Source organism: Myiozetetes cayanensis, unplaced genomic scaffold, assembly GCF_022539395.1.
Source record: "Myiozetetes cayanensis isolate MyiCay16 unplaced genomic scaffold, myiCay2020 scf1, whole genome shotgun sequence".
In the NCBI taxonomy this organism is placed as follows: domain Eukaryota; kingdom Metazoa; phylum Chordata; class Aves; order Passeriformes; family Tyrannidae; genus Myiozetetes; species Myiozetetes cayanensis.
Genome location: NW_026086604.1, coordinates 150,510,618 through 150,537,886, shown reverse-complemented (window position 1 = coordinate 150,537,886; position 27,269 = coordinate 150,510,618). Strand labels below are relative to the sequence as shown.

At 54.4% G+C, this 27,269-nt stretch overlaps 1 protein-coding gene across 4 annotated transcripts; it reads left to right on the top strand.

Moving 5' to 3' along the window:
- Positions 1-4,563: 4,563 nt before the first annotated feature.
- On the top strand, positions 4,564-26,814 carry DHX30 (DExH-box helicase 30). 4 transcript variants are annotated; one of them, XM_050307981.1, is made up of 19 exons: positions 4,564-4,731; positions 10,058-10,188; positions 12,271-12,381; positions 13,046-13,348; positions 14,061-14,231; positions 15,236-15,385; positions 15,923-16,075; positions 16,855-17,676; positions 18,819-18,897; positions 19,399-19,503; positions 20,511-20,686; positions 21,884-22,090; positions 22,434-22,515; positions 22,994-23,187; positions 23,270-23,429; positions 23,616-23,773; positions 24,240-24,343; positions 24,445-24,584; positions 25,096-26,814. In XM_050307981.1, the coding sequence occupies exons 1-19, from the start codon at positions 4,569-4,571 to the stop codon at positions 25,329-25,331; spliced, it is 3,645 nt and encodes a 1,214-aa protein (XP_050163938.1). In that variant the 5' UTR covers positions 4,564-4,568; the 3' UTR covers positions 25,332-26,814. The 4 variants fall into 4 exon arrangements, with proteins under 4 accessions (XP_050163938.1, XP_050163948.1, XP_050163956.1 ...); XM_050307991.1 differs by having other exon boundaries at positions 13,046-13,389; positions 14,105-14,231; XM_050307999.1 differs by lacking the exon at positions 4,564-4,731 and adding an exon at positions 4,862-4,952.
- Positions 26,815-27,269: the final 455 nt, after the last annotated feature.

Genomic DNA, 27,269 nt, shown 5'->3' with positions numbered 1-27,269 from the left:
TTGATCTCTGGCCTAAAATAAAGCACCAGAAAAGGTTGGTTTTTTCTTATTTGACTGAAAGCTCTTTTAATGAGAAATTAAAATAGGAAGTTTAACACAATTTCAGCACAGAAGGTTATCAAAAGGACTTCTCTTTTTTCTGTGTTGGTTTTTTTTTTTCCTTTGAAAAGGAGAGTAATGGCAATAGTTACTTAGTTCTGGCCTGATAATGGCTTTAAAACCTCCCCAAATCGTTGTCACCACAGAGGCAGAGCAGAAGCACTTGAATCCTTTTGAAGGAAATATTAATCCTAACTCGCTGTTTCTCCTTGCTCCCTCCTGCTGTCCCAGGAACCCACCCTTCCCACTGGGATGGAGATGTTCTCGCTGAATTCCCTCAAAGGTAAGCCCTGACACCACCTCAGCTCCACTCACAGCTTTTCCTGGGTCTTAATTTGCATCAGGAACAGGAGGTAGCTCAGTTGTGTCCTGGTTAGTGCAGCAGGGAGGGAATGTGGCAGGAAAGCTGGGACAGGCAGAATTTCAGGGAGCAGGGAATTGGGAAGGGGAGGAGCCCTGTGTTATCCAGGGGAGACACTGGACACTTGTTTGCTGTTTACCTCAAAGTAAAGGCCTTTTTTTCCCTTTTAATTTTTCTCTCCTAAACATTCCTGTATCCTTTAGTACCAATTCCAGGAGCTCTTTCTCCCTGGGGTTTGATTCTTTAACAATTGGCACTCACATGGTCTCCATGTCCCTTTTCCCTGTCATTGCTTTGCCAGCCTTTCCTTCAATCGTGTTTTTCCCTAAGGAATCCCTCCAGTCACTGACTCTTTTCTGGTTTGATTTGTTGTCCTTCCCTGAGCTCTGTTACCTGGCCCTAAATAAGGTTTAAGGAATGGAATGCAATCCTGCACTCTGGCCAAGGCAGAGGGATCCCTCCCTCCATCCCAGGGAATTCCTCCCTCTGCTGTGGCCCCAGCCCTGCCCTGCTCCCGAGGCACAGGGCTCTGGATCTGAACCCAGACTCCCAGGCTGGAACACAGCCAGGGCAGGAGCTGTGGGAAGTGTGGGAATAGAACCCCGCTCCTCCTCCTGACAGTGTGACCTGGAGTGGGCATGGAGAGAGGGGACTTCCCCCCAGGGCTGGTGCTTTGTGGTGGCCAGGCTGGCCTTGGGACTGGGATTCTGCAGCCCTTGGGAGGAAGGGGTTGTTAATGAACCAGGGCTCGTTAACCAGCTCTGTCCTGCACAGGCCTGGCTGGAGGAGCTCATCCAGCCCCAACCCAGCCTGGGAGGTGGCTCTGGACATTATCCCTGCTGGTTAACGCTCCTCTCTGCAGAATAAAGATACTGGGAATGGGCCACTTCGGGAATTTTTTAATGAATGGAGCCGTCAATTGTGCCTTTCTGTGCTCACAAGATAATTTTGGTATCATTTTTGTGACAAACCACCAGCCCTCACCCCTGGCTGTGTCCCACAGACTGGGACCGACTTCCAGCCTCTCCTCCCAGATCTCCCCATCCCACTGGCTGTGTTTTTCCAAGACTTTCCCCAGGCATGGACTTTATTCATCTGTTTTGTTGGCTTTGCTTCCCCCACCATCTCCTGGGGGCTCTTGTTCCCTCCCGGGCTCCTTCTCTCATGTTCAGGACTTGAAACAACTTTGCAGCCATGGTTATAATTCGGATTTCTTCCCTGCTGGACAGTTCATTTGCCTCCCCTGGAGCTGTGGGAAACACTAAACCCCCCAGCAAATACATCAAATTAGGCTGTTTCACAGTAGATGTCTCTTCCCAGATGATGTAGGAATTTTTCCAGCCTCCCTTTCCTTCTAGTCCTCCTTGGAGCTTTTGTTTCCAAACCATCTAAGTTTATTTCTGAATAAATAGTGAAAATAATAGTAAAAAAATAAAAATAAGTTTGCATAACGTGCTATCAAAAGATTTACACGGAATTAATCCTCTTAAATTGAATGAATTGTTTCCCTTTTTAGTAATATGGGTGATTTTTGAATGAACAATCAGCTTTGAATGATTTTCCCCCTTTTTAGGAGACCAATGCTCCTAAAATTTGTACTCTAAATGCCAAAATAGCTCCACGTCTTTACAAAAAATGCATTTTTTTGTGTATTCTGGTGCTGTTTCAAAATCTGGTGTTTTTTTTTTCCTCATTCAAATTTTTTTTAAGTAAAAGAACCTACAGAGACAAATCACAACTAATGCAGAAGTGCTAAAAAGTGTGAGTACAGGGAAAGGCAAATTTGGTTTAGTGACACTTTATTTTTTGAGCGTTCAACTCCTCCAAAGTTGGGTTTTTTTAATAGAGGGGTTTATTTGATAACTTTCCTCTTCTTGAACCTCTTCTTGTGGGGCTTTGTAGAACTGAGCTTTGCCAGTATCTTAGTCAATATTTTTGAGACTTATTGAAGATTTCTCTTTCTGATTTAAAAATAAACAAAAAAAACCAACCAAACAAAAAAGCCTCCTAACCCCCCCCATTTTTCATCCAACTATTCATGTAAATTTTCACTTGACACACAGAATGCTCATAATAAAGTCTTTGACACAAAAATGAGACCTTGGTTTAAAGAAACACAAAACTTAATGGTTGTCCCAGGTGCAACCAGGGCTGATAAAAATTATGCAGATTGACTGCTTAAAATAATAATTCAGATTTGAATAAACAAATCCTGTAGAGTTGGAATTTCAGCTCCACAGCCTTGAGAATTTTATATCTTGGAAATAATGATTATATGAAATAATTATTGATATATATGTATTATTGATATATATGAATTGATTACATTCATTTATATGTGAATTATATATGAATAATAATTATGTTAAATAACTCATGTAGAACCAAATCATAACTTGGAATAGAGAAAAGTTGGGAAGAAGGGGAAGTGCTGATTTATTTTATGAAGATTATAAGATCTTTAGAGATTTTAGACTTTATAAAGATTTAAGTTTTTAAGACCTAAGATTTTATGAAGATTTACGGTTTTATAAAGATTTAAGATTTTTATAAGGGTTTAAGATTTTACGAGGATTTTGGATTTTAAGGCCTTTTTGAAGATTGGTAAGGTTTTAAAATGTTATAAAGATTTTAAGATTTTTGGTGTTTGTCTTAAATATTTGCAAATAATGGGGCTGCAGGATGAGTTATTTTCAGTCCCGTGCCTTGCCCATGGATTTCCTGCTCTGGGAGGGTGTTGGGTGTTGGGTGTGGAGCTGGGAACAAACCCCAAAGGAGTTAAAGGAGTTTCAGCTCCCCGGGGAGTTCCTGAATGTCCCCAGGTCACTCCCAAAGCCGGCTTTGCCTGGAGAGGGAAGGATGGAGAGGACAAGGTGTGAGAGTGAAACAGGGCAGGAGCCAGTGCTGGGAGCAGGGAATGGGGTGTGTGTGTGTGTTCTCTGTCCCAAAGCTGGTGCTGGGAGCAGGGAATGGGATGTGTGTGTTCCCTGTCCCAAGAGCTGGTGCTGGGAGCAGGGAATGGGATGTGTGGGTGTTCCCTGTCCCAAGAGCTGGTGCTGGGAGCAGGGAATGGGGTGTGTGTGTGTTCCCTGTCCCAAAGCTGGTGCTGGGAGCAGGGAATGGGATGTGTGTGTGTTCCCTGTCCCAGGAGCTGGTGCTGGGAGCAGGGAATGGGATGTATGTGGTGTTCCCTGTCCCAGGAGCTGGGAGCAGGGAATGGGGGGGGTGTGTGTTCCCTGTCCCAGGAGCTGGGAGCAGGGAATGGGGTGTGTGTGTGTTCCCTGTCCCAGGAGCTGGTGCTGGGAGCAGGGAATGGGGGTGTGTGTTCCCTGTCCCAGGAGCTGGGAGCAGGGAATGGGGTGTGTGTGTGTGTTCCCTGTCCCAGGAGCTGGTGCTGGGAGCAGGGAATGGGGGGTGTGTTCCCTGTGCCAGGGCAGGGAGGGTGCTGGTTCCGAGCCCCAGCCGGCGCGGTTCCCCTCAGGTTGGCGGGGTTCTCCTCAGGTCCCTGCGCTCCCGCGGGGCTGTGCTGGCACAGGAGCCCTGGGAATGCTGTGTGACCTTCCCGTGTCCTGGCACGGCAGGACAGCAGCTCCTTCTGCCTCTCCTTCTTCTCCCTCTCAATTCTTTTCCATCTCTCTCTCTCCTTTTCCCCTCTCCTCCTCCTCCTCCCCTTCCTTTTCCTCCCCAACTTTTTCCACCCTCCTTTCCCCCTCCTTTTCCTTCTCCTCCTTTTCCTTTCCTTCTTCTCCTCATTTTCCTCCCCCTCCTTTTCCCTCCTCTCTTTCTCCCTCTTCTCCTTTCCCATCTCCTTTTCCCTTCTCCTCCTTCTTTTCCTTCTCCCTCTTCTTCCCCACTCCTTCTCCTTTTTCCTCTCCCTCACCTCCTTCTGCCTCTCCTTTTCCCCCTCATTTCCCCCTCCTTTTCCCCTCTCTTTTCCCCCTTCCTCCCCCCCTCCTTTTCTCTCTCCTGCTTTCCCCGTGTCCTTTTCCCCTCTCCATTCCCTGTGGGACGCGAGGCCTCTCCCTCAGCCGCTCTCGGTCCTCCGGCCCGCCAGGGGGCGCTGCGGGGCGGCGGCCCTGCCGTGGCCGGGGGCGCCGGCGAGCCCAAGATGGCGGCGCTGGGGCTGCTGCTGCAGGCGGCGGGGCCGCTCCGCCTGTGCCGCCCGGCCCGCGGGCCCTGCGCGGCCCCCCGCGCTCTCTGCTGCGCGCCCAACGGCCCCGCCGCGCCCCGCCGCGACGAGGAGGACGAGGAGGAGCCGGAGGCGGCGCAGGGTGAGCAGCAGCAGCGGCGGCACCGGCCGGCGCTCGCGCCCCGCGCGGCCCTCACGCAGCGGAAGGGAGGGGCGAGCCCGGGCCCGCGGCTGGGCGGGGGGAGCCGCCACATCCCTCCCTCCCTCCCTCCCTCCTTCCCCCATCCCTCCCTTCCCTGCCTTCCCGCCGCTCCGCCGGCACCGGGATGCGCGGCCAGGGCGAGGAGCCGCCGAGCTGCGCAGGTACCGCGGGCCCTCCGGGAGGGCTCGGGGGGCGCCTTTGTGGCCGCCCCGGGAGCCCTTTGTTGGCTTTCCCCGGTGATTCCCCTCAAGGTCGCCGAGCCGGGGCCTGGGCGAGCCTCCGGCCGCCTCCCAGCGCTGACGCGGGAGGAAAATCCCGCACGGAGGTTGGGTGGGAAGGGGGATGGATCGAGGAGCGCTCGGAGGCGCCGTTGGGGCCGTTCCGCGCCTCCCGCCGGGATCCACCTGCACAGCCCTGGGCACACGGACCGCCCGGGAGCAGCGCGGCCCTGGCACCGCCGCGTCCCGGCACCCCCAGATGGCTCTGGGCAGCGCTCGGGAGGCTTCTCCCGTCGGGATGTCGGCGGGGCGCAGGTGGGAAGGGGGAATCCCGCGGCTCAGAATCGCTGCTGTTTTAAAAGATCGCTCAAAGCTGCGTGTTTTGGTGTCGCGTTTTGAAGCGCTTTTTGTTGGACTGTGGAGCGTGGAGAACACCTGGAGTTTAGAAAGATGCGAGTGGTTTTGTGCCAGAGGTTGAGCCGCGACATTTTCCCTTTGTAAGTCGCTGGTTTGGTTTCAGTTTTCTTTCAGACTGTGCAACCTCCCGCTTTGGAAATTTGGGTCATTATTACATAAAACTTCTTCCTTTTTTCTGCCCCTCATCCTGCTGTGTTTGGTGCTTCTTTCCCACCCTCCAGCACTTTTTTTTTTTAATTGTTATTATTATTCGCTCTCAGTAGTTTCTGGATTCTTTGGGTTCCATTTGCCTTTCAGAAGCTGCTGAGCTTTATCTTGGAGTTCAGAGTCAGATGGGCTTTTAATTGTTGCATTCAAGCTGTTCAGCAGAGCAAATTAACTCCCTGCTAAAGCAAATGCAAACCACCCCAAATTATTGTTTAATGAGCTGGTTCAGGTGTTGCCTGAGAAAAGGAATAAACCAGGATTTGTTTTTTCTTTCCTCCTTTGTACTTCATTCTTCAGCACCTCTTTCTAAGGTGTGTTTTTAGAGAGTCCTCAAGTACTTTTATTTTTGGTCTTTGGTTCACCCTTCCAGTTTGTGTGGTGGATTGATCTCGGAAGGCTCTTTTGGTGGGAGAGTGGTGATATTGGACTTGTTTCCGATTGGATTTATTGGATGAACAATTTAACTCCCTCAGGGTCTCCTGAGCCTGCCCTACCTGCACAGCTGCTGCTTGAACATGTACAGATTATAAATGTTACTTTGCAGACCTATTTCTGAGGTCAGTTCTGAGCCCCCAGCCCAGGAGCTGCTTTGTTAGGAGCCTTGGATGCAAATATGGAAAAATCAACCGTGAACCCAGGCCAGCCTGAAGAAGCCCGTGTTAGATCCGTGTTAACATCTGAGGTTCCGCTGCTTTGGCTCGGGCAGTGGGAGTTTGGGAGGCTGATGTGATCCTGAGCCCTGGTTTGCTCCAGGATCTTCCTCTGAGCTAGTGGAAGTTGCTGTCCCGTGGTGGCACAGCAGGGTTGGGGCTGGGCTGGGGCTCTGGATCCCTTCCCAGGCCGGGCTGGTCCTGCTGTGTCCGAGTGTCTCCAGGGGCAGGCTGGCCACTGCTCCTCCTCCTCGACTCATCCCACTTGCCTTTGGAGAAGCCTGGACAGTTTTCCCGGTTTTTAAGTTCTTGTTCAGGCAGGAGTTTCCTGTGGGTTTTTATTCTGTGTGTGTTGGAAGGAGCTGTGGTTGGGATCGCTGGTGATGGTTTGAAACCCCCAAATCCCGAAAAAGCAGTGCTTTGGTGTGCTCCAAAGAGAGCCAGGTGGAACCTTCTCTGCCTCCAGCAGGACATGTCTGGGCTAATTCCTGATGAAATGGATATTATGGAGCCACAGGGCTTTCTTCTTCTTCCCTGGGGATTTTTGATGTGTTACAAACACCCTTCGCTGACTTGGATTCATTACTTGAATTTATTGTATCTCGGGAGTTTGGTCTTTAATAGTTTGCCCTTGCTGCTCATTTGTTGCTTCTCCTGGGAAGAGAATTGGAGGGAAGAGAGAAACTAAATGGACCTAATGTTCCTCTGTTCTCCTTGAGCAAGACTTGGGGCTGGTTTATTTGTGCTCTTGTTCCTGAGTGTCTTCACTCCTCAGATTTGTTGGGGTTTGTAGGAGGGCTGGCTGCTCCAGCTGGATGGTTTGGTGGGTTTGGGGCCTGGTTTTCGGTGGTTTTGGTGTTGCTTGCAATTATCCTGGACTTTCACAATCAAATTAAGCAAAGCACTCACTGGCTTTGAGGAACTTTAATTAGTTAATTGGCTTCTTTGATAGCCCCACCCTGACTTGTCTTTCTCCCAGGCAGGGTTTTAATATTCCTGCATGATCTCAGAGCTGTGGTTTGGGCATCATATGTGGAGTTGGGCATGAGAATCAGTGCAGTTTTGGGAGCATTGGGCTCCACTCCCTGTGCTCCCACTCACAGCATTCCCACCCAAACACCCATTCCCAGCTGTGACAGCTCCTCACAGGGAGATGCCAAGAAATCCACTTTGGCAGGGAAGGCAACGCTGCAAATCCAGGTCTGCAATTTGGGGCTGTTGCTTTAAAAGCTGCAAGTGAGGGATGTCTTCCTGCAGGATAAGATCCTTGAGCTCTGGAATTGGGGACATGAGGGGGATCCATCAGCCCTTGGTACGTCAGATGGTGCTGCTGAATGTGCCATTGTCAGCTGGGAAGAAAACACTGTGCCTCCTTGGGAATTCTGAGCCGGAGCCACCGGCCAGAGCTGGGCTTTGCTAGTCAGAGGTCCTGTTTTGTGCTCTAGAACAGATTAAATGTTTAGCCTTCACTGAGGAGTCACCTCAGAGTGTGAGAAATTGGCTCTGTCATAGATAGTTGCATTTGGGGGGGGGCATTAAAAAAACATGCTTCTTGTACTTCTTATCCCAGAACTGCTCAGGTTATTGTTTTTGAAAGAGGAAACAGCTGAAGGCCAAATAATCCAGGCTGGTTCTGCAAGTTTGCTTTTGCTTTTTATGAAGGGAATTTAATGGTGCATTTTGGAATTGTGTTACTGTGGAATGGGATAGAACTGCAGAGAGTCAAAGTCTTGGACACTTTGCCAGTTTTCCTGACCAGGCAAAGTGTGACTGTGGTGGAACTTGCCTGAGTGGGTAGAAACAGCACATTTACTGTATAGTTACAGGACATTGGCTCATGGTTCTTTGTGGGGCTGAGACCACTTTCCTGCTCTCTTGGCCAGTCTATAGAAGGTAATTCATGGGCAAGTAGTGGTGATAAATCACAGTAATTCCTGCAATGCCCCTGGAGTTGTCCAAGGCTTCTGAAAGTGTTTCTCTGAGACCCGGGTGGTTGTTCTATGATTTGCAGGAAGAAGTTTCAAAGCTGGGTGTCCCCAGTAATTATTTTGTGTTGAACTCTGGGTCACCTGCTGGGTTTTTGCTGGGGAGGGTGATGGGATCAGCAGTGTGGCTTTTCCCTCTCCATTAGCCAAGCATCCACAGGATGTCCTGTGTCAGGCCTGCAGAGCCTCTCTCTTAAATACTTTCCTTGAACATCCCTGGAAGTGTCCAAGGCCAGGTTGGACAGGGCTTGGAGCAACCTGGGCTGGTGGAAGGTGTCCCTGCCCATGGCAGGTCCCTTCCAGCACAAACCATTCCATGATTCTCTTATCTGGAGTTACTGTTTGTCTTCATTACAGCAGCTCTGGAATCAGAGTTTCCAGCAGAACACGGTGGCACATCGGGGTGATGCTCCAGTGAGTGTGACTGTTGGCTCGATTCTCCTTGGGTTTGGTGGCTCAGTCAGCAGTTCCGGTTGCTGGTGGTACCAGTGAGCGTGTGGCTTCTGATTCATTGCAGAAAGTTCCCCTGAATTCCTGCACAGGATTTGGAAGCCTCTTAGAGGGAGTGCTCACACCCAGGGGGGTCTGCAGGGAGGGTCCTGACAGCCTGGGGAGAGCGAGTGTGGGATGAGGAGATCCCGTCCCTCTCTCATTCCCTTGTGCTGGATTTGGGTACCTGGAGGGCTGTAGTGGCTCATTTACTCCTGAGCCCAGCAAATCCCATGTATTCCATTTTTCTGCCTTGGCTTTCTGTTGGATTAGGGCTGTGGATCATCTCCCTGCTTGTCTGGGTTGGTGGGGGTGTTGGAACCTGGGAGAAGGGGCTTATTTCCCTGCCACTGACTGGATCTGATGTGTACCTTGTGAGCCCCTTGATTTAATCCATGGATGGGGGCCTGTGCAAACACCAAAACTGTTCAGAGTAGCTATTGCTCAGTTGGGTTTTGATACTGAGGGCTGACAAACAGAGCTGCTTTTACCTCTGTGGTGGGGAAATGGCTCCAAATCCCTGCTGGTGACAGAGGCTGGACGTGAACCAGGAGTGCCCAGGTGGGCAAGAGGCCAATGACACTGTTTTGTACTGGCCATGGTGTGACACAGGGCAGTGCCTGTCCTTGTGCTGGCACCTCCCATCCTGGGGGCAGTTCTGGGCCCCTCAGGACAAGACACGGAGGGGCTGGAGAGTGTGCAGGGAAGGGAAGGGAGCTGGGAAGGGGCTGGAGCAGCAGGAGCAGCTGAGGGAGCTGGGGGGGCTCAGCCTGGAGAAAAGGAGGCTCAGGGGGGACCTTCTGGCTCTGCAATCCCTGACAGGAGGGAGGAGCCGGGGGGGGTCGGGCTCTGCTCCCAGGGAACAGGGACAGGAGGAGAGGGAACGGCCTCAGGCTGTGCCAGGGGAGGGGCAGGTGGGACATGAGGAGGAATTTCTCCCTGGAAAGGGTGGTCAGGCCTTGGCAGGGGCTGCCCAGGGAGGTTTGGAGTGCCCAGCCCTGGAGGTGTCCCAGGCAGGCCTGGCCATGGCACTCAGTGCTCTGGGCTGGGGACAAGGTGGGGATCAGGCACAGGGGGACTCTGTGACCTTGGAGGGTTTTTCCAACCTGGATGGTTCCATGATCTTGCTGATGCCTGGAGTTGCTGTGGGTGAGCCACTGAACACTCCTCACTTCCCTGTCCGTAACCCCGAGCCCCGGATGCTCCCAGAGCTGCCCGGAGCAGGCGTTGGAACATGTCTTTGGACAGGACTGCACAGGAATTGTAAGACATTTAGTTCCGCTTCATTTTTTTTTTCCAGATTCCAGAGACTTATTAAAGGAATTTCCACAGCCTAAAAACTTGCTCAACAGTGTGATTGGACGAGCCCTGGGCATTTCCCATGCAAGGGACAAGCTGGTCTACATCCACACCAATGGGCCAAGGAAAAAGGTAATCTGTGGGGCTGGAGATGTGAGGGACATGAGTGGGAAGGGAGCCAGAAACCTCTAATCCTGGGAGGAACTTTCCTAGAGAAAATCAGAGGCGTGTTTCAAATTCCACGTAAAAGTTGCATGGTAGTCTTTTAAACAAGAGATATTCTCACTTCTTGCCCTTTCTCCTAATTTTCACGCACTTTAACAGGTGCATAAATGCAGGTGCTGTCCCTGTTTTTGTGTTTGGAAGGATGGATGTTTTTCTTTTGGGTAACTTGCTGTATCTGGCTTTTCCCAGCAGAAAGACATGTAGTCTGTGCTTAAATGTACTTCAAGGTGCCCCACTACCTTAGAAAATTAAAATTTAAATGCTGTATTTTGGGCCTCAGTAGGCCCAGATTTGATTGTAGATTCCAGTGGAACAAATACCAAAGCCTAAAATGTCCAACTGCAACCAGAGTAGAAGAATTTGTTTGTGGTGGAGGGAGGCTTCTCACAGTACTTAAGGGCAAAACCAAATACAGACTCTTTTTTTTATGAAAGGAAGCCGAGGAATTCCAAGACAAACAGTTTTGCAGGTGGTTTGAGCTCTCCCTGGGCTGCGAGAGGCCCAGATGAGCAGGACACACCTCCCGTGTGCTCCGTGGGCAAGACTGTGCCTCCTGCTGTCACAGCACAGCTCATTCCAGAGCCGAGAGCCCTTTCCAGCTCCACTTTAACTGGAACGTACATTCCAGGAAAAGGCTCCCTTCTGACGGATTAACATTTTCCAATAACATTCTGGCTAAAATTTCCCAGGCAGTTTTTTGTTGCCACATCCTTTTTAAGCATCCCTGGATTTTAGGGATACATTAGTAATGGTTACTTCAGAGTTCTTCATGATTTGTGTTTGTTTTTCTTGCTTTTCCACTGCAGTTTCCTAACTTAAGTTTTGGAATACCACAGCCAATGCCTCATAGTTTTAGTTTGTGTAATCAGTTCACATTGTTGCTGGCACTTCAGTAGATTAATGTTGAGGATGCCTTCAGATTAAAACAAAAAACTGAACCAGGAGCTCATGGAGAAAATAAGGTTGGATCACAAAAAAACCCCAGAACCAACCAACCGAAAACCAACCCAGAAAGTGTGTGGGACAAGGACAGGTGGGACAACCTGGAGAGCTCCTGGTTGGAAGTGAACCAGGGGTTTTTATGAGCACCAAGTGACTTGGCCTTCAGGAGACACCTTTTTTCTTTGCTCTTCCACGCAGAGCCCCGAGGCAAAATCCATAGGAATTTCCTCCAGAGAGCTGAGGTTCTGCTGGCAGGTGGGCAGCCAGCCAGTGCAGGCTGCTGGAAAGGCAGGAGCCTTTGCTCCAGCCTTGGAGGTGGGGTTTTCCCAGGGGATCTAAATGCCACCTTTCATCTGTGCTGCAGAAACCGGAGAGAATTCCTTAAGCATTTCCCTCCCGGAGCCTTCCAGCGTCTGCAGGGCCGGGAGCAGATGATTTGGGGCAACTTTTTGAAGATGACAGGGTTCAGCTTTCAGCATTCTTTACCTCTGCATGTTTTTGGCTCCATTTAGAGGATGCTTCCCTCCAGGGGGAGTTGTAGGGGGCTCTGGGTCTCCCAGTGCTTGTGTTGGGCTGGAGCTGGATCCTCCTGTGCCCAGAGGAGCTGTCTGGGGAGCTGAGGCAACCTGCTGCTGGTTGCATTGCAGAAAGGAAGCAGTTACGGAGGTTTCCATGCTGGAATCCTGTTGGAGAGGGCACGTTGCTCTGGGGCACGCTCTGGTGTGCTGCAGTGAGCACACGAACAGTCCCTGAAATGGAATTGCTCCTGGGATGAGCACCTGCCATTTATTCCTTGGAGCTGACACGCTGTGACGCTGCAGCCTGACTCAGCCCTGCACTCCTGTGGGACTGTGGCACCTCTGTGCCCTGCTCAGGCTTTTCCTGCGGTGCTCCTGGAGTGGAGCTTCCCACAGAGGCACCACACGAGCACTTTGTTCCCAGCTTTCCTTGCCTGGAGTTGAGAGGTGGCTGGAGTGGGTGTGCTCCTGGGGTAGGGGAGAGCTGGGGCTGCGCTGGCTCACTTGGCTGGGTGTCTCTGCTTTTCAGAAAGTCACTCTGCACATCAAGTGGCCCAAGAACGTGGAGGTGGAGGGCTATGGGACCAAGAAGATCGACGCGGAGCGGCAGGCGGCTGCCGCGGCCTGTCAGCTCTTCAAGGTGAGCTGGGGGTGATCCCTGGGGGTGCAGGCCTGACCTTTGGGGATGGGAATTCTTTTGTCTCTCTTTGCCTGTTCACTCAGCTGGCCTGTTAGTCAGGGGTGGAGAGTGAAGTGTTGAGTCTGAGTCCATTTGAGCTTAAAATCCCACTTGCTTCAGCCAGGCACGAACTCACTAAGTCCCTGGAGTCCTGCTCTTTGTTCCTTGTGTCCTGGACCCTAATCAGCTCCTTAGCGTCAGCATCTACAGCGAGTAGAGCTTCCCTCAGGTGTGTTTGCTGCTGCTGTTCACCAGGTCTCATCTCTGCCAACCCACCTGGGTGTGTCTGCAGTCGTAGGGCCTTCGGATCCTCCCGTTCCCTCTTCATCCAAGCCACAGTGTGGCAATTACATCTTCTGCTTTACTGTTACTTTTAAGTTACGCTGGGGGTGGTTTCAAAACTTGAGGATGCTCAATAGGCCTGAGTTTGTAAAATCCCAATAAATCCTGGCCCACCCTAAGGAGCTGTGTGGGGCTCAGAGCTGTGCCTTGGGAAGGGAGGGCAGGGAACAGGTCCCATTTGGCAAGAAATAATGGCAGGGGGAGGTTGAAAGTCCCTGAAAGTGCCTTCTCTTCCTCGGTTTCTCGTGGGGAATGCAGGAATCACCGTGTGTCTCTCCCACAGGGCTGGGGGTTGCTGGGCCCCCGGAACGAGCTCTTTGACGCTGCCAAGTACCGGCTCCTGGCGGACCAGCTGGGCTGTCCCGACGAGCGCTGGTGCTCCGAGGGCAAGTGGCGCTCCAAGTCCGGGCCCTCCCTCGCCGACCTGTCCACCTGCTGGCGCCGCATGGAGCCCGACGACTCCATCCAGCCCATGGAGCAGGGCAGGATGCCTAAAGCCATGAGGAGGGAGGAGCTGGAGGAAGGGGAGCTGGAGGAAGGAGAGCTGGAGGAGGGGGAGCTGGAGGAGGAGGCGATCGATGTCTCGGTGTGCCATGGGCAGGGACGCAAGGTGGGTCTGTCCTGGGAGCTGCTCATCCAGGGCACGAGGAGCGAGGGTTTTCCCTGTAGCTGATCCACCCCTGCAGTTCCTCACCGCTGAGCTGCAGCTGGTGGGGCCTGTAGGTGGGCCAGAGCAGTAGTGGGCAGCCTGGTCTTGTAGCTGGCTGCCATCCAGGGAATGCACAGACTTCTTCCCTGGAGCTCTCCCTTTGGAGACACTGCCAGGCTTGTTACCTGCCTTACTCTTCTGGGCCTAAAGAGATTTCCATTCCCGGAAACAATCTGTGTGCACTTAGACTGAGACCTATGATCACCCTGAGGGCAACATTAAAGCTCCTTTTCATCATCATAGTTGCTTGTTTGACTTCATGTTTTATGAGCACAAATCTTGGGTTTTTAATAGGCAACAGGAGCAAGATCTGTAAGGACACAGTGGTGGTGGTTATTTCTAGGGATGCTCTTTGGATTGCGAGTTATTTATTTATGAAGACTGTTACAGTCTGTCGATGCTGCCTGGTTTGTAGCCTCAGTGTGAAGGTTTGATTTGGAGTGGGTGGCTTTGCTGGGCTGGGTGGCTGTTCTGTGACTGACAGATTTTAGCAGCAAGGGACAGCTTGACTGTGCCATGACCAGAATTCTCTGTGTTTTAACCACCTAGTTTGAGAGCTCGGTAGCCGCTGGAGTGGGGTGGGTGTGAGCACACAGGGGCATTTGTACATCACCTGTTCCCATCTCCCTGCAGCCGAGGAGGGAGTTCCATTGAAATGACCGACGACAACACTGCCATCCGTGCCCTGACACAGTTCCCACTGCCCAAAAACCTCCTGGCCCAAGTGATTCAGATTGCAACCTCTTCCTCCACAGTCAAGGTAAGCTGCTGTCTGACCCCTGCCAGGGACGGAGCTCAGAGGCTCCCTCTGGCATCACTGGATGCTTTGTTTGGGTGGCAGAACTGGGGAGAGGAAGCAAGGTAGAACTAGGCCTAGAAAAGTCGGTCTGGAGAGCAAGGAAAAGACTTTGTGGTGAGAACTGAGAGAATGTCTTAACAGAACCGTGCAGAATGTTGTTCGTTGAGGCCAGGGCAGTGGAGGAGCTGCTGTCCGAATGAAGGAGGTCATTTCCTAAGGTTTTATTTCCCCCTGTATCTCCAGCAAGCAAAAGTTTGTGTTACTGGGAGCGATGTGTAATTTCTGTGCTGATGGAATCTTTCCAATATTCAGGGATCCTACTCCTCTGTGTCACTCACCTCCTGCCCAGAGCTCGTGTGTTTAGCAAACAGGAGCTGTGTTCCACCCCAGAGGCTCTTGGGGATGTTCCCCACACATCTGCCTGCCCTCACTCCTGCTTAGCCTGTGCCTTGGGAGCTGGGGGGAATTCAGGGCAGTAAACTTGTAGTGCTCTGTTAAATCTAACAAAACCCCAGACAAACCCCAACAAAAAAACCGCTGTGGTGAAGGGTCTAGAGGGGCCATACAAGGAGTGGCTGAGGGCTCTTGGCATCTCCAACTGGAGCAGAGGAGACTGAGAGGAGACTCATCAGGGTCTGCAGCTTCTACTGAGGGGCAGCTCCAATCTCTGCTCTGGGGGGACCAGGGACAGGACCCAGGGAACAGCTGGAGCTGTGTCAGGGCAGGCTCAGGTTGGATCTCAGGGAAAGGTTCTTCCCCCAGAGGGTGGTGGGCACTGACCAGGCTCCCCAGGGCAGTGGGCACAGCCCCAAGGCTGCCAGAGCTGCAGGAGGGTTTGGACAACGCTCTGTGAACAGCGGGGAGTGTTGGGGTGTCTGTGCAGGGCCAGGGGTGGGACTGGGTGATGGCTGGGGTCCCTGCCAGCCCAGGGTGCCCCATGGGCTGTGTGGTGTCTGTTGCTGCAGGAGTACATGCAGTTCCGCACGGTGGGCACCAAGACCAAGATCTGCAAGCTGAGCCTGCGCTGGCCCTGCCCCATGACCTTCGCTGCCAAGGGCCGGCGCAAGGTGGAGGCAGAAAACAAAGCAGCAGCTCTGGCCTGTCAGAAGCTGAAGGTGAGTGAGTGCACCTGGCTCTGCATCCCTGGATGTGGATGCAGGCTTCCTTCCACCTGGCTCCTGGCATCCCTGGCTGTGTCTGTGGATACAAGCTCCTTCCACCTGGCTCACTGTATTTGAGCTGTATTTGATGGGGTGATACCTGAAACTTTATGACCTTTGACTTAATGCTTAATGAACTAATTCTTAGTTAACATATGATTCCAAACCTTGGGATTCACAACATGCCAGAACAGTAGCAAGGTAGTTAACAAGAGGGTTTTGTTGGTAACAGTTGTGGCTGCTGTTCCTTCTAGTGGTCTGTTTGAGACCTTCATGTGAATGTTGTGTTGGGGGCACATAGTTGACTCTGGTGTGTCTTTTGCTCCAGAGCTGAGGTGGGATCATGTCTTGTTTCTTGCTCTGGCAAGAAAAGCAGGAAGTGATGGATTTGGGCTGGCAAGGAGTTGGTCTGTGGGATCCATGTGCTCTGTATCCTAGCACTTGGTGTGAGCAGTCTCGTGGCTGACAGTGTTGTTTGCCTGTTCCTTGCAGAGCCTTGGCTTGGTGGACAAGAACAACAACCCCCTGAGCCATGCCATGTACAACATGACCTCCCTGCGGGAGCTGGGGGAGAACCAGAGGAAGCCCTGCCACATCAAAGTCCCCGAGGCCACCCTGCGCAAGATCGAGAACTACCTGAACCACGTGAGCACCTTTGCCTGGTCCCATCTGCCTGCAGGAATTGCATGTCTTTGAAAGCTTCGTGGCAAAACGTTGAGGGAATTCGTGGCTTGATTGTACCACAAAACCTGATCAGTCTCTGCTGCCCCTTTGGGGAAGGGAGACCCTTTCTGGGCAGTGGGCCTTCCCTTTGTGCCTCCAAGGCTGAATCCAAAAATTCTGGTTGATTAAAAGTTCAGCAGCTTTTAATCTTGTGAACATCTGGGCCAATGCTTTGATTTGTGTTCTAGACAATTCCTGACCTGTTGTTGCTCCTTTTAGTTCTTCCTGTGGGATGTGGGACTTCCGTTTTTTCTATTGCCAAGTCAGAATATTTCTGGCTCAGGCAAACGCTTGTGTTTTATGTAAGTTATGTGTCTGGGCTTCCCGAGGGGGAGAAGGGTGGTGGTGTAACTTGATAGTTTGCAAAAGTTGCCTTGGAGGGGCTGTTGCATTGGAGAGCTGAAGTAACTGGTTAGTGCCTGTCAGTTGAGGCACCAGCACTAATACCCCTCCTAAAATAGGGAGCACAGCGAGGAAAGCCCAAGTTGATTCTCACCTTAAATATGCTTAGTTCAGAACATCAGTGACTGAGTTACTAAAAATCTGAGGAGACCTTGGCAGAGCTTTGTGGTCGTGGCAGAGCTCCACAGTCATGGCGAAGCCAGGCTGGCTGAGCCTGTTCTGGGAACTTGTTTCATTCTGTCCATCCCAGGGCTGGTTCTAACCTTTCTGTCCTTGCCAACTTCCCCCATCTCTCCCAGTATCCCGTGGACATCAGGGAGTCCCGGCCCCGGATTGCTGATGACATGATGAACCTGACCAAGGAATCGGGTGCGATAAGCGACGCCATCACGGGGAAGACCTACATCCCCATGCTGGAGGCAGAGGAAGTGCGCCTTAGCCAGAACCTCCTGGCCCTCTGGAAAAGGAGAGGAGCCTCCTGGCAGGAGAGCCACCCGCTGCCAGTAGACCCCCACAAGGACACCATCCTGTCAGCCATCGAGCAGAACCCCGTGGTGGTAATAGCAGGAGACACCGGCTGTGGGAAGACCACGCGGATCCCGCAGCTGCTGCTGGAACACTACATCCTGGAGGGCCGTGGCGCCCGCTGCAACGTGGTGATCACCCAGCCCCGCAGGATCAGCGCCATCTCCGTGGCCCAGCGCGTGGCACAGGAGCTGGGGCCCAACATGAGGAAGAACGTGGGCTACCAGGTGCGGCTGGAGAGCAAACCCCCCGCCCGGGGAGGGGCCCTGCTCTTCTGCACCGTGGGCATCCTGCTCAGGAAGCTGCAGGGCAACCCCAGCCTGGAGGGCGTCAGCCACGTCGTGGTGGACGAGGTGCACGAGCGAGACGTCAACACCGACTTCCTGCTCATCCTGCTCAAAGGCATCCAGAAGCTGAACCCCGACCTGCGCCTGGTCCTCATGAGCGCCACGGGGGACAACCAGCGCTTCTCCCACTACTTTGGGGACTGCCCTGTGGTCAAGGTGCCGGGCTTCATGTACCCAGTGAAGGAATACTACCTGGAGGAGATCCTGGCCAAGCTGGGCCGGCACCGACACCGGCACTACGAGATCAAGGTGGGTGTGCAGGTGCTGCCCTGGGACGGGGCACTGACTTCGGGGTGTCAGGGAGAGTTTGGGCCTGGAACCGGTCCCACGTCCCTCTGGTTCCTGGGCACTGCCTCCTCAGCTTAATTCCATGCCAGCCCTCGTGAGGTGAAGTCAACTTAGTAGGATCACAGAGTACTTTGATTAAATGATGGGTAAAGATGACTGCAGTTTGGGGCCAAGTTACTTTGTGCCCCTTTAGAGTGAAGTTTGATGTGTGAGTAGGCTGAGAGCTCGTTGTGTGTGTAGACACTGACACACACTGGAAGGTTTGCACACTCTCTGCAAGCCTGTCCAAGACTGGGATGGTTGTGCCTTCCAGCAGTGTTACCTCAGTGCTCACATCCTGCATGACTGAATTCCCTGGTTGCTGCTTTTTGCAACTAGTCCAAGCGTTCCCTTGGAAAATGCCCTCCAGACATGCACTCTGTGCTGTGGGTAATCTTACACCAGTGGTGGATCACGGAGTCACTGAGCTTGGCTGGGATCTCCAGACAGTTTCTGGTCCAACCTGCTGGTCTGGAAGCTGTCAGCCCATTTCTCCAGCCATGAGGGATCCCTCCCTGTGGCTGAGCAACTGTCTGGATTATCAGCCATTTGTCCCAGTCCTGGATCATCAGCAAACTGGCTTGGGGTATCCCATTGCCTTCAGGGCATTCCTCCTGATTCTGATGTGGCTGAGATTGTAGCTGAATTTTATCAGCTTCTCTGATAGCCTGTCCCAAATCATCAGGAAGGTACAAAAGCTGCTGCTCGGTGTCTGGTGGCTTTGGAGTCCCAGGTGCACGTGGCACAGTTTTGTGCCCAGAAATCTCCAGTGAATTCTGTTACTTGTGAGGTGCTATTCAGCAGAGATGCACAAATTTCAGCTTCCAAATCTGGAGATTGGGCAGGGACTGTGTATTCTCACTGCACAGCAGAGGGAACTGGCAGCAGTTGTGACCAGAGCAGGTTCCAGATGGAACCAAGACCAGGCTCCCGAGGTTCCTGGCTCCAGGTCCTGAGCAGGCTGTCCAAACCCAGGCATTTGCAGACTCCAGGAGATGCTCTGGAGGCTGTACCTGTGTGCTCTGTGCTAGACTTACCTCACTCACCCATGTCCTGTTCCACAGCAATCTGATGATGAGTGTGTGCTGGATCTCGACCTGATCACCGACCTCGTGCTCCAGATTGATGCGCACGGAGAGCCAGGTGGGTTCTGCCTTTCCCATGGCTCTCTTCTCCTGCTGGGGGAGAGAAAAGTGAGCCTGCAGAGCCCAGAGACCACACCATGCTGAGCCTCTTGTGCAAGGCCTTGAATTCCTGCTGGCCCTTGAATTCCTGTTCTCAAGCAGTGTGGCATGAGGGAATTCCGAGTCTTTGGCTAAGAACATCTGAGTCCTCATTGTCCTGGCAGCTGTTCCTGGGGGCAAAGGGCAGGACTTGTCTGTGCTGCAGCATTTGCAGCCTTGAGCTGCACAATTATCTTTGTGTAGTGGAGCCCCATCCCTGTTAAATATCTTTGCCTGGAAGGTGATGTTTTTGGGAAGAAGGCAGGACTCTTAGATGACTTGTAAGAGCTTTAAGTGTTTCAAAGCTCATAGGTATCCCCTCTGAAACTACAGGCTACCTGTTGCTTTCTGCCTTGAAAACCTGTGTCTCCAGCTGGGGAAGAGTGCTTGGATTGTGTTCCTAACTGGTGCTGTGTTCCAGGTGGGATCCTCTGCTTCCTCCCTGGCTGGCAGGAGATCAAAGGGGTGCAGCAGCGGCTGCTGGAGATGCTGGGCTCGCAGAACAGCCGGTACCTCGTCCTGCCAGGTGAGAGGGCAGGGCCAGCCCCTTCTTCCCGGGATTCAGGAGAACCTGGGACAGTTGACTCCTTGAGCCCCTTCAGCTTTGCACTCTGGTACAGAGCTCGTGTGCTTTGATGTACCTGTGGTGTAAGTGTGTGGTGAGCATGAGTAACTCCTGCGAGCAGAGCCTGAGTAACTCCTCCTTTGTGATCAAAGAAAGTGGCTTCCTGTTTGCCTCCAGCAATTGGGAACTAGGCCAGGGGGAAACAGCTCAGTTCTGCATTGCTGCAGCTGCCTAGTGAACCTGCACAGAAAAGATCCTCAGGACCTGTTTCGTTGGATGCAAAAGGACCGTGGAGCTCAGCTTTGATTAGTGAATTTAACGTTGCTTATCCCAGGAGGGAGTTTATAACAAAGGGCAGTTTTGCCGTGCGAGGCTGTGAAGGTTTGGGCACTTTTTTGTTTGTTTTTTAGCAACCCCCCCCTGTTCAGTGCTGAACAAGACCGGGCAGGAGCAGAGCTCTGAGCAGCTCAGCTGTTCATGCATGCAGGTGCTCTTCCATGGAGACCCCCTGTTCTGCTGCTCCCCCGCCACTGCTGGCAGCTCCTCTGCGTCCTCACGTCTGACAGGCCAGGCTGTGCCACAGCACAGCCCTTGCTGAGCACCATTTCTGACCCAGGGCACCCAAACCTTCTGCCCTGCGGGACTGGTGGGGAGGGGGAGCTGCAGAGCTGGACTGTGGGAGGGAGCGGGACTGGAGGGATATTCCGGAGGTGCCACCAGGCTCTGGGACAGGAGGTGAGCAGAGCTCCTGCTGCTGAGCCAGAGGTTGAAGCAGCTGAAGTGAGGCCTTCCCAAATGATGTGTGGAAGATCTTCCCTGGGGTGTGGCTGACAGGAAGCTGCTGACAGTGAACATGAGAGATGCCCCCGTTTCTGTCCCGTGTTTCTGGAAGCAGGCAGGGATGGTACAAGAGGAATCTCTGCCCACCAGCTCAGCTGGGTGGGACTGACTCTGGTTTGATTTCCCAGTGCACTCCAACATCCCCATGATGGACCAGCAGAACATCTTCCAGAGGCCTCCTCCTGGCGTCAGGAAGATCGTCCTGGCCACCAACATCGCAGAGACCTCCATCACCATCAACGACATCGTGCACGTGGTGGACAGTGGCACGCACAAGGAGGAGCGCTACGACCTCAAGACCAAGGTACTGCTGCTTTCTTGCCCCTGAGGGCATTGGGCACACCCTGGAGCTCAGGGATGTTTTCAGAGGAGCACTGGAGGGGTCATTAATGGGATGATGGAGCTGCTTCCCGTTTGGCCCCTGGGGCATGGGCACTGTGTCCCTCTTTGGGGACAGTGTTTGACTCATCACCATTGTTTGCCTTGTCCAAGCTCTGTGCCAGGCTCCCCACAGGTAAAATTCTGGTGTCCTCAAAGAAATTCAAGGCAAATCCTACTCCCTTCCCAGCTCTGTGATACCATGGAATGTCTGTAGCTTTTCTGTTTGCCTTTTCTCATGATTTCATCAAAAACCTCTCGCTGGCCCACGCAGGGCAGCCCTGACCTGTTGATCCTGCTCAAGTTTGCATCTCTCATGACCCCAGTCCCTTTGGTTTGTTCCTCAACTTCCAGAGGGGCTTCACTGCCCTTGGACCCCGTTCCTGGCAGCGCTGAGCCCTGTGAAGGCTCTTGTCTGTCCACCTTCCTAACGAGGTGAACACAACCGTGCTGCTGTTGCCATTAGGAGAAGGAATTCTGGCTACATCCCGCTGCCCCTGTTCTAGAGCATCACCTGCCAGGGCCAGGTGACCACTCACACCTTGGACCAGTCCTGGTTTAAACCCATCCCTTTGATATTTGCCCAGTTTTATCCCAGTTCCGAATGCAGAGCCTGAGGCAGGGCTGGCGCTGGGGACCCCAGGGAGCCCTGGGACGGGCACCAGAGAACGTGTCCAGCAGGTGGCATCTGGGTACCATCCATGCCCTGATGGAGACCAGCCCTGCAGGAGGCAGGAGAGTGGGAAAGGCTTCCCTGGCCCTTTGGGATCACTGATTGGTCTTGAGTCTGTGTGTGGATGGAAAAATGCAAAGAGAGGGACTTGGGGCGAGGAGCGGCAGAACAAGGGGAGTGGCTTCATTCTGGCAGAGGGCAGGGTTAGGTGGGAAATTGGGAAGAAATTGTTCCCTGTGAGGGTGGGGAGGCCCTGGCACAGGGTGCCCAGAGAAGCCGTGGCTGCCCCATCCCTGGGAGTGTCCAAGGTTGGATAGGCCCTGGGATACCTGGGGTAGGGGAAGGTGTCCCTGTGCAGGGCAGGAGTGGGATTGGATGGGCTTTAAGGTTCCTTCCAAGCCAGATGAGCAGGCCAGAGCCCTGGGATCATCACGCCTGTCCTGCCCGCAGGTGTCCTGCCTGGAGACGGTGTGGGTGTCCAAGTCGAACGTGGTGCAGCGGCGGGGCCGCGCCGGCCGCTGCCAGTCGGGCTTTGCCTACCACCTGTTCCCTCGCAGCCGCCTGGACAAGATGCCAACTTACCAGGTGCCAGAGATCCTGCGCACCCCCCTGGAGAACCTGGTGGTGCAGGCCAAGATCCACATGCCGGAGAAGACGGTGAGCACAGTGCTGGCTGCGGGGCTGCCCGGGGGAACCTGGAGCCAGCTCCGGGGGCAGGAGTGGGGAAAAGCCAGCAGGCTGATGACTTGGGATCTCGCTTTCCTAAACACGGGGCTGTCTGGGGATGTTAACACCAGGAAATGGGAAGATCCCTTAGATGACAGAGTGTGTCTGCAAGACTGAAGGAGTGGAGGGGGCTGAGCTCATGTCCCTGGAGGCAAAGAAATAGGGAATGGTGTCACAGTCTGGGGCCCTGGGGCAAGACAGAGGGCTCTCCCACATTCCTGTGTGGGAAACCTGCCCATTTTTTCCCTTTTCCCTCCCCCCTCCTGTGTTGCAGGCAGTTGAATTTCTCTCCAAGGCTCTGGACAGCCCTGACATCAAAGCTGTGGATGAAGCTGTGATCTTGCTGCAGGAGATCGGTGAGATAATGCTGTGTCCTGGAAACATATTTGCTGTCTAAACATGGGAAGTGGGAGCTGGCACAGGATCCTGTGGGACAGACTCTGCAGGATTGTCCCTGGAGGGGATGGCAGTTGATAGGGACTTCCCAAATCACACGCCTTTGTGCTGTTTAATTTCCCACACTGCTCTGCTCAAAAAGTGGGGAGAACTTTCCAAGGTTTAAAAAAAAATAGGGGAGGGGGTGACAGGGAAAGAAGGGGAGTGGTGATCTGGAATTCAGAGCTGGGCCTTGTTGACTGTCATGTGTCTGTGAGAGCTGTTTCTTCAGCCTCAGCTCAGTTAGACCAGGGGGTTTCTGGTGCTGGTTGCAGGCCCCTGTCCCTGTGCCTCTTCTGGAGGTCACCCAGATCCCCCAGCCGTGTGGGTGGGTTCTCCTGGCAGCTCCCAGAGCCACCGGGGGCTGATGTCTGTTCCCACACCGGGGCTCTGCTGCAGGAGTGCTGGACCAGCGGGAGGCCCTCACCACCCTGGGCAAGCGGCTGGCCCAGATCTCCACGGACCCTCGGCTGGCCAAGGCCATTGTCCTGGCCTCCATCTACCGCTGCCTGCACCCCCTGCTCGTCATCGTGTCCTGCCTCACGCGGGACCCCTTCAGCAGCAGCCTGCAGAACCGCGCCGAGGTGGACAAGGTGAGGGGCCCTCCGGGGCGGGGGGGGCAGGGGGAAGGGGCTGCCCTGGCTCACGGGGGTCCCACGGGTGTCCCTGTCCCAGGCCAAGGCCGTGCTGAGCCGGGAGAGCGGCAGCGACCACCTGGCCTTCGTGAGGGCCGTGGCCGGCTGGGAGGAGGTGCTGAGGCGCAGGGACAGCCGTGCCAGGGACAACTACCTGCAGGACTACTACCTGTACGGGCCCAGCCTGCGCTTCATCAACGGTGAGTCTCGGGGGCTGCTGCTCCCTGGACCCCAGAGAGGCACCGTGAGGGACGGGGGGCAGAAATGGGCTGGACTGGGCAGGGCCTGGCTTTGGTGCAGGATGGAGCTCCTGCCCGCCCTGCTGAGCTTAATCACGCCATGGGATAAAGGGAGAATCTCACCCCTGGGCTGTCTCCCCCCTCCAGGCCTTGTCAAGCAGTTCTCTGAGAACCTCTACGAAGCCTTCCTGGTGTCATCCCCGTCTGATTGTACCATGCCATCATCCGTGTGTAACCAGTACAGTGAGGAGGAGGAACTGGTCAAGGGAGTCCTCATGGCTGGGCTCTACCCCAACCTCATCCAGGTACTGGCTCTGCCATCACCCTCCTGGGCTTGCTGGTCACAGTGGGTGGCACAGGGGAGCGTTGAGGTGCCAGAGATGCCTGTGCTCTTTTGGGAGTGTGTGTCCAGGGCAGGCTTCCTGCCCTGTGCTCCTGCTGCTCCTAGGGCTATCCCTGCTCGTGAGGAGTGGCCACCCTGGCCTGCACAGGTCCACACTTGGGTTCTTCTTACTTGGTCTGGGAGCTGTCAAGGTGGCTCCTCCTCCTGCCTGCTGCCCGAGGTGGCATCTTCCTCCTCCTGTTTGCTGCCCCTTGCACAGGGCTGGGTGACTGCCCAGCCTGGTCACCCCATGAGTGAGCTCCATGAACCCAGCAGAGCTTCTGGGAGCAGAGGAACATCCTCACCCCTCCCCACACGTAGGAGAGGCAGTTGTGGGTGGGCAGGGCATGCTGGTCGTGCAGGCCTTTGAGATTCTCCTCCCACTGCAGGTGAGACAAGGCAAAGTGACCCGCCAGGGGAAGTTCAAGCCCAACAGCTACGCGTACCGGACAAAGGCCGGCACCGTCCTGCTGCACAAGTCAACCATCAACAGGTGGGTGCAGGGCCCCACAGCACACAGCTGGCTGTGCTGACACCCCCGTGGCAGTGCCAGCCCCGCTGCCCGGCCCTGGCTGATGGGGCTGTCCCGTGCAGGGAGGCGTCCAAGCTGTACAGCCGCTGGCTCACCTACTTCATGGCCGTCAAGTCCAACGGCGGCGTGTTCGTGCGGGACTCGTCCCAGGTGCACCCGCTGGCCGTGCTGCTCATGACCGACACCGACATCCACGTCCGAGGTGAGTGCTGCCAGGGGCACCCCAGCTCTGCTGGGCCCCCGGCCCGGCCGCCCCTGCTCTCCAGGCTCGTGCTTTGGGTCGGGTGTTGCTGTGGTGGGGCCGTGGAGTGATGGTTTGTGAGCTGTTCCTGGCTGTAGCTCTGCAGGGAGACAAGGGAGGCGGCCCCCAGCAGGCTGAGCCTGGAGGCCTGTGTGCCTGGATCATCCTGGGGGAAGGAGAGGCTGAGCTGGCATGATCCCCCTTGTCTCTGGGGGTCTGTCCCTTCAGCCCATGGGGTTTGGCAGTGCTGCAGTTGGTCTCCAGCCCTCGAGCTCAGACGGGCTGTGCTGTCAGTTCGCCTCCTGCGGGAAACTGGGAGGATCCCAGTGTGTGGTCAGAGTGCTGCCTGGCTTTGGTGGGAGCTGTTGGCGTAAAACAAGTGTGGGAAGGAGCCGTGTAGCAGCAGTGGAGAGGCTGCAGCAGCCAGCACGGGCGAGCCCCGTGCCCAGCTCACCTCCGCTCTCTCCCCAAGATGACGGCTGGAGAGCCACGGTGTCCCTGACGGACAGCGACCTCCTGGTGCTGGAGGGGGACTCCTACACCATCCGCCTGCTGCGCGACTTCCGCGTGTCCCTGTCCAAGATGGTGGAGACGTGCCTGTGCTACGAGATGGCCGCGATCCCCGGGGACCTGCACCACCAGCACAGCCAACTGCTCGACATCCTGGTGGATCTGCTCAAGGGCCCTCCCGGCAGCTTCGGCTCGTAGGCGGAGCTGCAGGCTCCTGTGGGGACTTGTAATTTGTATAAAGATGTTCACAAATGTTTATTTAAATAAAGTTCTATTTATCCCTTGTGAAGTCATCTCTCTCCATCCTAGAAGATTAATGTTGTCTGAATCTCCTGCTGTCGGCTCCGTGCATGGTCACCGCGTGGGAAGAGCAGCGGGAATGGACTGGGAGTGCCGATGGACCCGAGCTGCGTGGACACCCACCCGCCTCCTCCGTGCCCAGCGCCGTCCCTGATGGGAATGAGGACACGGCTCCCGGGGCCGTCCCGCGCCCCCTCCCCACGGGGCCGGGCTGGAGCCGCTCCGCTGCCAGAGCTCCTCCGGGCTCACCACGAGGACGGATCCGTGCCAGGCCGAGCCTGGATCCAGCAGCTCCGGCGCAGGGATCGCCGTCTCTCCACTCTCCACGTGCCCCGGAGGGGAGGAAGCCCCGAAGGCGCCGGATGGAGGTGACATTCCATGGGGATCTCCGAGCCTGCCAGCGGGGCCCTGCCAGCCCTGGGTCGTGGCGTCACGAGTGTGAGATGTGGCTCGTCCTTCCCAACCTGCCTGTACTTCTCGTCCTCTTGCGTTGTTACTATGATTTTTTTTTAACTTTCCCGCTCTCCCCCCGTCGAGGGGGCCGATCCCTGTCACTTGTGCACACGGGACGTGATTGTAGCTGCCGGGCTGCCCGCGGGACGCCGGGAGCGCAGGCACAGACCTTTGTTTTCTACGAACAGGGACCATATTTCCGTGGAAGGAGGATTGCGACAGGCACAGCACTCAACGAGGAGTCTGGAGTTTAATCCCAGCTTTGCCTTGGACTCTCTGTCCGTAAGACAGTGACCTACCTCACAGGGCTGTTGTGAGGCTTCGCTGGTGTTTGTACCGGGAGGGACTCGGGGCGCGAGGGCTGTGCCCCCGGCGCTGGAGGGGCCCGCGGGCCTGGGGTCATTCCTTTTTATTCCCATTTCTTATGCTCTTTGTATCTGCAGCAGAGGTGGTGGGCTCTGAGGGCCCCGAGGGCCCAGCCGGGCGCTGCTCCGGGCAGGGGGAGCGAGGCCGTTCCTGCCCCTGGAACAGCAGCAGAGCAGCCCCGGGGCCCCCCTTTGGTTCTCCCAGTTCTCTGATTTAATTTACTGCTCATGGGCTTTAAGGCACTGTGCCCTCTGTGCCAGCACAAGGGGCCCTCGGAGTCCTGCAGCCTGGGGTCACTCAAAACTTCTCATCTTCATTTCACTTGCTTGAGGTTGTCACTATTATTTGACCAGTGTTTGTTTCTTTTGGCCTGTATAATGGGCAGTATGGTTTTCCCTTCCAGCAGGTTTAAAAAAAAGCAAAAAAGCAAAAAAAAAAAGACTAAGCTATTGTCTAAATGGTTCCGAACTAGTGTGATATTGGGATACTTCCGTGGCTGTTATGTGATACTGGATCTTTTTACAACATAGATTAAAGACAATAAAAAGGGATAGAGTAGGAACTGCCTCTGTCCTCTTCATTCTTTTTTTCTGTTTATTTTTTTTACTGCAAAGTCTGGAATTTTGTGCCTTTTCTTTGGCCACTTCTCTGGTGGGAGAGGTGCAGAGCAGGGGGTGAGATGGGTGGGGAGGGCACGGGGGGCTAAAGGGACCTGGCACTGTGGGACCCCCTGTGAGTGACAGCCTGGGGGCTGAGGGGTCACTGTGGGGTCACAGACACCCCAGCAGCTGCAGGACATGGGCACCCTGCAGTGCCAGAGCGTGTCCTGGGCTGGTGGGCCGGGGAACCAGCCCAGTGTGTCCCAGTGCTCAGGAACAGTCGGTGTCCAGAGCTGGGCTTTGGTCCCAGGGCAGGGCTCGAGGAGGGGCAGAGGAGCTGTTGCTGCTCAGGGCCCCCGGACCTCGGATCCAAATGCTGTGTGGGGTCCCAGGTCATGTCTGTCCCGTGTGTGGATCA

Bases quoted from the DNA above. Each gene is read 5' to 3' on its own strand.
- DHX30 (XM_050307981.1), top strand. From the start codon at position 4,569: ATGGCGGCGCTGGGGCTGCTGCTGCAGGCGGCGGGGCCGCTCCGCCTG. The intron at 12,382-13,045 runs GTGAGCTGGGGG...TCTCTCCCACAG, and splicing joins CGGCCTGTCAGCTCTTCAAG to GGCTGGGGGTTGCTGGGCCC. The intron at 13,349-14,060 runs GTGTGCCATGGG...GGTGGGTGTGAG, and splicing joins AGGAGGCGATCGATGTCTCG to CACACAGGGGCATTTGTACA.